The 7,883-nt window shown below is 39.6% G+C and overlaps 1 protein-coding gene across 7 annotated transcripts in view; it reads left to right on the forward strand.

Annotated features, from left to right (window-relative positions):
- The window catches only part of LOC111871160 (putative tyramine receptor 2), a 248,106-nt gene extending 240,552 nt beyond the window's left edge, over positions 1-7,554 (forward strand). For all 7 annotated transcript variants that reach the window (XM_033754124.1, XM_023864045.2, XM_033754126.1 and 4 more), the window contains one exon: positions 5,237-7,554. In XM_033754124.1, the coding sequence (XP_033610015.1) occupies positions 5,886-7,271 (1,386 nt within the window). In that variant the 5' untranslated portion in view covers positions 5,237-5,885 and the 3' untranslated portion in view covers positions 7,272-7,554. The remainder of the gene's footprint in view (positions 1-5,236) is intronic.
- The last annotated feature ends 329 nt before the right edge of the window (positions 7,555-7,883 follow it).

The raw sequence follows: 7,883 nt of genomic DNA on the forward strand, positions 1-7,883 counted from the left end.
GTAGAAGGCCTTGTGTTCTCAGAAAAGCTGCGAATCGAGGTGTAGGTTTTGTGTGAGACTCTCTGTATGCAGTAAATTCTCCTGTAATTGCTTAAGTGTACCAGTATGCTAATGCAGTAACATTATCATTGCTTAAATGTATGGCAACCCAATCTAACTTTACCAAAGTAATTAATTTCATACCGTGTAATATCAAAGTGAGTCTGAAAGACTGGAAGCCTTTGTGCAACGGTGCACACTAATGTAAACCGACAGCCAGTGGGGCCAACTACGTGTCAACGTTTGTCTCATTCTGCGGTTTAACTTTACATTTTGCATTTAATGGAAGCATATTGGTGAGAGTAATTGACCTTAAACATTTTATCATCATATTTTCGTCATTGTTGCTGTCATCATTATGATCAGCATCATGAAACTTAAGCAAAACGAGATTTAAACCTTTGTTCCTAAACCCATCCTTTCGTCAAAGATGTTACATAAAGTCTATGACTGTAAGGACTCAGTTGCAAATAGNATAGAAAAAAAAAAATCCCGCCGTGAGCGTCAAGAGGCTTGGCGCCAAGACGAACTGAATGGCGGTAAACTGCCAGTCATGAACCAACTCTGACCCTGACTTTCAGATGGAGAAATTCTGAGTCCGAAGTAAGTGGTAACCTATGGTAGCCAGACGCGGTTAGAAGAGAATTGCTAGAAGTTGCGTCTATGATGAACTATCAGACAGTCAGCAGCCAGTAAGAACGAGAACACGAAGGCTGATGAATCTGTATTGTTGGGAACCGTTCCGAGGAAACGCCTGGGGAACCCGCAATAGACTTAGCACTTCCTATAACGAATTGCAACTTGTGTGAATTAGCGACATAGCTATAATTACGTGAAGTTATGATTTATAAGATTCCAATATATCCAATAAGCAGTCCAAATCCAGCATCTGGTCACTAGACACGTGCCAGTATCTTCATTCTAATTGTTTAGCTCATATTCCATTAAAGCTTTGACATTTTGTTCGTCTCCAAGTTGTTTGTCTTTCGGGATTTTGCGAAGTGAGGTTCTCACAGAAGTAGTTGTGAAGAGTTCCATCTTCTGGAATATAATGCCCTGAGTGAGTATGCTGTAAGTTCGCCGACGTTTCGGAAGAAAATTCCAACTCAAGCTTCGGGATTTAAGTTAGCTATACAAGAAAATAACATCGTCCGGATGATGGGCAAAGTAAATTTAAAATGTAGTCCCGAATGCATAAGCAAATAGAATTTCAACTATCCGCTGTTCCGGAAAGATATTGGAAGCAGTATAAATATGGCGGATAATTTTTTCAATTAAATGCTTTCCTCTATACAACTGCCATTGCCTATTAAATACACATGTATATACAAATAATAGCCGGTCACGGTAGCCGAGTGGTCTAAGGCATACACTGTCTTCGCTCGCTCGGAAGCCGAGATCGTGGGTTCGAATCCCACTCATGGCATGGATGTTTGTGTGCATTTTTCTGTCTTTGTGTACAGGTAGAGGCCTTGCGACGAGGTGATCACTCACCCAAGCAGTCCTACTGAATGTGTAAGATCTAGAAAAACCGAAGTGAAAGGAGAAGTTCATGGGGGTAGGCCTAGGCCCACTGGGGCTGTAGTGCCAAGGGGGAAAAATTATACAAGTAATATATTCTGCTTATTAAAGTTAATAACTAACTTCATATACATGTATAAGCGGTAGAGTGACGAGTTAAAATTAAACTTGTTCTAAAAATGGCTACTTCTCTTTTAAAAATGTGTGTTTTAAAATGTAGGTTAATTAAGAACATAACAACATGCATTTGCAATATTTTGATTTTGTCTGACGAGCGGCTCTTAAAAAGGAAATACTTGATGACTCATCAGGCTAGAGCATACCATAAAATCAGTGTAAAATACTGGGATTATATTTAGCATAAAATTCGAATGTAAAAATATACATGAAGTGCAATTGAAATAGTTTGAACTGTACCTTTAAGCATTACAGACGTGTGTTATTCCTGTCGGATTCCAAGGCTCTGCAGAAGTACACGTCACTACCGGTACTTAAATGCGGCAACACTGGGGTGTACATTACACCACTGTAGGGTACCTCTTGTTCTTTGATTAAATTAATTAATTAAATTAAATTAAATTAAGACGTTTGTTAGACCTTGGTAATTCTTCAGTTTCTTGATCTTTTACACTGTCGGTAGGACTTCTTGAACGAGGAGCAGGCCCTTCGCAAGGCCTCTGTCTACACACACAACAACACAAATACAAAATATACGGGCACAGACATCTATGCCTCGAATGGGATTCGAGCCCAAATGTCAGTGTTTGAGCTGTCGAGAACGGTTCATGCCTTAGACCGCGCGGCCACTCTGATCGTAGTGTCATATTATATGAGTTATATGTTCAATCCTGTATTTAAGCATCCGGTTGCATTACTATATATAAAACTGTTTATGTACTACACATTCTTCCAACAACGCAACAAATTGTTCCTTCTTTCTTAAACTTTCATTTCCGTCACAAAATGCTTCGGCCCTAAATGGCCATCTTCAGGTGTCCTACTATGCTAAATCAGCTACACTGCAATAATATTGTCCATTTGTCGCATATGCGCCTGCGCGCTTCATGATTTAAAATGTTATACTCGTAGTCAATTGTTATGCTCTAAAATAAAACATCTGTAGTTCACTTAATTTAAATCAATAAAATCTATTAGAATTATCTTTAAATTTTGTAAAATTCTTATTACATCTCACAAGGAGCGTCGTCCACTTGTGTTGATCTGTATCCTTTACTTCAGATGTTTTATTGCGGCAACCTGTTTTTCTGTTCGTAAACATGTTGTTGTGTTACGTCTGCAATCCGTAATCTGCAAGATGCCACATGTTAATACTGTTTCTGATGTTATTACTAGTGTTATGTTGTGTTATTATATTTGTTTACTTTATACTTACTTTGCCTTTGCTTGTGCGTTGTTCCCTCCAGCAGCGTGGGGTGTTGTCCTCACTTATGTAGATGAGGTTTGCTTGCTTCCGTATTGATACGTGCCGTGGTTGTGGAGGGGCATGTGGGGGAGGGGCTATACTGTTATTTTGTGTAATTCTTCAAATATGGGATTATGTGTATCAATGTTATTGTCACTCATACGTGTATTTAGATTTTTCCTACTGATTTCGTAAATATGACATGTTTCATTTTCCTTTTCTCCCTGTTGTTACAATTTCCTTTCTGTCCGCTATTGCGCCGTATGCACGTCCGGTGTTAGTACATGATTTGAATATCTTTTCTTCTGGCTTTCAAACCAATATCCTATATGCGTTCTTCTTCTCCATTCGTGCTACATGCCGTGTCCATCCCACTCTCCTCGAATTGATCATTCTAATTACCGTATTTACGCATATATAGGCCGCGTGCGTGTATAGGCCGCAGCACAATTTTCAGACAGAAATTATAGAAAAAATAATTTTCTTGGAATATTATTTCAGGAGTAGAACACCCTGTATTACTAATTATGAATATATTTTTTTAAATGAAGTGTGATTTCGAATATTTCGAATATAAGCCGCACCCCAGTTTTCCTCTTGAATTTTTGGCAAAAAATGTGAGGCCTATACATGCGTAAATACGGTATACTTCAGAGTAGAATTTATGAAGTTCCTCGTTATGTAGTTTTCTCCAATCTCCCCTCACTTCACCTCTCTTCAGTCCAAATATTCTCCTCAGCACTCTGTTCTCAAACACCCTCAGTCTATGTTCCTCCCTTAATGTCAGAGATATTATAAACAATATTTGATACTTTTATATTTGCATATTTTAGTGTTTGGGACACTATACTACAAGCCATTAAGTTGCGTGTTCGATTCCTGGTAAGGTTATTGGATCTTACAGTTGGTCTAATTCTTCCAGGCGTACTGTTGCCCTGGGGTCGACTCAGCCCTTAACCAAAATGAGTACCAGGAATATACCTGGGGGTAAAGGGCCGCCGGCACGTAAGGCTGATAACCTTACCGCTATCTGTGAGCCGATTGTCTATAAAATGTGGGAACCTCGACGTCTCATAACCCTATGAGCCTCCACGGCCTGTTGTAAGGATAACTTTTACATTAGATTTATGTTTTAATATTACAACTACCAGAAGCGCAAGATCATTGCTCTAATATGTAAATGACAGGCATAAAATGCACGAATATGTAAACACTGACCAAGTTAAGAAATCAGCACCTAAGGACAGTACCTGACGATGACCGAAAGGTTGAAACATGCTGTAAACCTTTAACGAATAATATATCGATACAAAAATGTGTTGACAGAGCCAAGTAACAAAATTATTTGCAGTTCGCCATGTTTCTTAATATTCATTGTATTTATATTACGATTAAAACCTTGATTTCTTATCAGCCACATGTGTGAAGGCCCGCCGTTCTGTCTCTCTTATTCGCTTTGATTGATCACCGTAATCAGAGTTGGTGTAGGGTACAGACTATGAAGCAATTTTCTACCCTCCCTTCGTTACTCCCAGCCATTTTTTCCGTCCAGATATTAACCTCAGCCCCTTGTGCTCAAATTCTCTCGATCCGCGATTTATAAACATCTTATTATTATTAAAAAAAAATATTTTATTTAAAATATATTACACAGAACAGACAATTTGTAATATAGATGTGTTTCTCAGTGTCCACGAATTCATCAGATCCCTCACTTAAACACATTTAGAAGGAAATTGTGGCCGCGCCATAGCTCAAGCGGTTNAAAAGAAATAAAAAAATATAAGGAAATTGTTTTGTTACTTTGTTAGGCTGTGTCTCACAGCAAACAAGAGCTCCAAGTTACATAACCGATTCCGATGAACCTCTGTATAACGGGCGGACCGTAAATTTTATCTTCTTAATTTTCGTTTATTTTATTTTAAGGACCTCTTTGTTCAACAGTATAAATTGACTTTCACATTGTCTTCTATTGGTATACGAAAGCTACCTAACAAATTCCATTGAGTTGAGTCCTACGGAAGCTAAGAATTCCTTAGCTATCGAAATATTTCCAGCATTTTGTGGAACCTGAATTTCATTGTCTTATTCATATAAGCCAGATGAGCCCAACCCATAATCTCCCATCGCATTTCTTTAATATCAATTTCAGTATTATCCTATTACATTCTTCTAGGTCCTGCTATATCATATTTTCGCAAACAGACACGTAGCAGCATGCTGATATTTGTGCTTATGTTCTGGTTATTTCAGACAATCTGGTGTTTCATCTTGACTCCCCGTCCTGGTGATGGATTTGATAAAAGTGCCTGGTTTTGGTGATGGGAACTAACAACTTCGCCACATGTAACATCTGAATTCCCTCCCTGGATTCATCAGAGAGATCGTTGACGCATTGTGGTAACAGCGCCTTGCGTCATAAGTCTTGGTCACTCCAACGTCAAAACCGCATTCTACAACGTGTGCCTGGCATTTCCCATTCGAAGAAAATACGTTCATAGATTCATTTTGTTTGGTATTTTTCTAACAACCTAATATATATTAAAATAATATATTATTTTTAATACGTTCTAAAATTTCGTCTTTATCCGCAAAAAATAAAAGAATTTAAAGGTCTTTAAAATGAAGAACAAAATTCATATTAATTTCTTTTCATAGTTTTAAATTTGAGCACAAATTGGAGGAAAAGAAACACTGAATATTTGTTCATAATACAAAACAATAATAACTCAACATTGGTACAGGAAGTTTTGCGTCAGAAACTGGATAAGAAGATAGGTTACAGCGTTCAGTACGTATTTTTGAACGACAAGTACTTAGTGATTTTAACTCTTTACAGTCGGAGGCAGTGATAAATCCTTACAATTATTAACTTACCTTACATACAGACTTTCAAGCCAAAATGGCCAACATTGCTCTGAACGAAGCTGATGATGCAGGCAGGAACTGTTCAGCAGAAATAAATTTGTACAACAGCAGTTTAGGCATCACGCTGGCTGTTCCGGATTGGGAAGCCGTCACCACAGGCCTTATCCTAACTTTGGTGATCATGATGATTCTAATAGGAAACATACTTATTATTCTTAGTATCTTCAAACATAAAGCACTGCGAAACGCCCAGAACTTCTTCCTAGTATCTCTGGCAGTTGCTGATCTAACAGTCGCTGTGTTTGTATTACCCTTCAGTGTAATATATCAAATTGTGGGGCGTTGGAAATTCGGAATAAACTTATGTAAAATGTGGTTAACTTTTGATGTGCTGTGTTGTACTGCTTCGATACTGCATTTGTGTGTTATAGCTTTAGACAGGTATTGGGCAATAACAGATCCACTGAACTACGCACGGAAAAGAACCCACAAACGTGTTCTTGTTATGATTGGAGGTGTGTGGGTGCTTTCAATTGCAATCAGTTCCCCTCCACTCATTGGTTGGAATGACTGGGAATCAGTTCTACGTAATGGCACTGTGTGTGAGTTGACTATTGAACAAGGATACATCGTGTATTCCTCTCTCGGGTCCTTCTTCATTCCTCTGTTTATCATGAGCCTTGTTTATGCTGAAATCTTCATAGCAACGAAAAGGAGATTAAGACAAAGAGCCAAAGCATCGAAATTGAGTGCCGTTACATGGAACAGACACCCGAATTCTCCACGTGAACAGGATTCTACTAGCAGTGATACAAATCAAAACAATCACTTCCACATGACTGAAGAAAGAATTAAGGAGAATACAAACAAATCAAAAAAGAAAAAGGATAATGATGGGTGTTCGAAAGAGAAACATCGTAAGAAATCTCTTGTGACAGAAGAGTCTATTACAGATAATGATGAAAATCCTCAGCTAGGATCTCAGTGTCTTAAGGATTTGCATAATAGTAATGAAGAAGGCCCTAACCCGCCGTCTAGCAGGACAACGACAGCAAGAACAGGACCAGAGATGTCCACGCCTGCTACTGTGCGCGGCTCAGCCATCTTCCCATCCTCCAGCACGAGGAAACACGCTCCGGTAAATCTATTCATGCAAGTGAAACAGAGGATTTCGCTGTCGAAAGAACGGCGCGCCGCAAGAACACTGGGGATTATCATGGGTGTGTTCGTGGTATGCTGGTTGCCGTTCTTCCTCATGTACGTCATTGTACCATTTTGTGTTTCCTGTTGTCCGTCTGACAAGTTAAAACACTTCATGACGTGGTTAGGATACATAAACTCGGCCCTAAACCCCATTATCTACACTATATTCAATATGGATTTTAGAAGGGCTTTCAAGAAATTACTTCACATAAAATAATAGCACTTATGAATTAAGAAAGTAATGTTTTCGTGGGACGTGCCATAACTCAGGCGGTTAGTCGCCGGCTTCCTACCGAGGCGGCCCGGGTTTGAGCCAAGGTCAGGTAATGTGGGATTTGTGGTGGACAAGGTAGCGCTGGGGCAGGTTTTATTCGAGTACTTCGGTTTCCTCTTGGTCATCTTTTCATTTTCCTTCACTACCTACTCACGTGGTAGCGTAGTTGATTGAGGCATTATACTACAAGCCGGAAGGTCGCGGATTCGATTCCAGATGAGGTCATTTGATTTTTCAATTGGCATAGTCCTTCCAGCCGCACTATGGCCCTGGGGTCGACTCAGCCTCTGACAGAAATGAGTACCATGAATCTTCCTGGGGGTAAAGGGCAGGCGGCGCGTGAGGCTGACAACCTCACTGCCATCTGTAAGCCGATTGCCTAGAAAATGTGGGAGCCTCGACGTATCTCAACCCTATGGGCCTCCATGGCCTGTTACAGGGAAGAGCTTGCACGAGCAATGTGTCTGTGTCGAGAAAAAACGCTGATGGCTCGCTTAACTCTTCATCCACAGCAAGACTGTGTAACATAGCCGGCTTGGAAGAGGGAAGACTAGT

The sequence above is a fragment of the Cryptotermes secundus genome, unplaced genomic scaffold (assembly GCF_002891405.2).
Source record: "Cryptotermes secundus unplaced genomic scaffold, Csec_1.0 scaffold282, whole genome shotgun sequence".
Lineage (NCBI taxonomy): Eukaryota > Metazoa > Arthropoda > Insecta > Blattodea > Kalotermitidae > Cryptotermes > Cryptotermes secundus.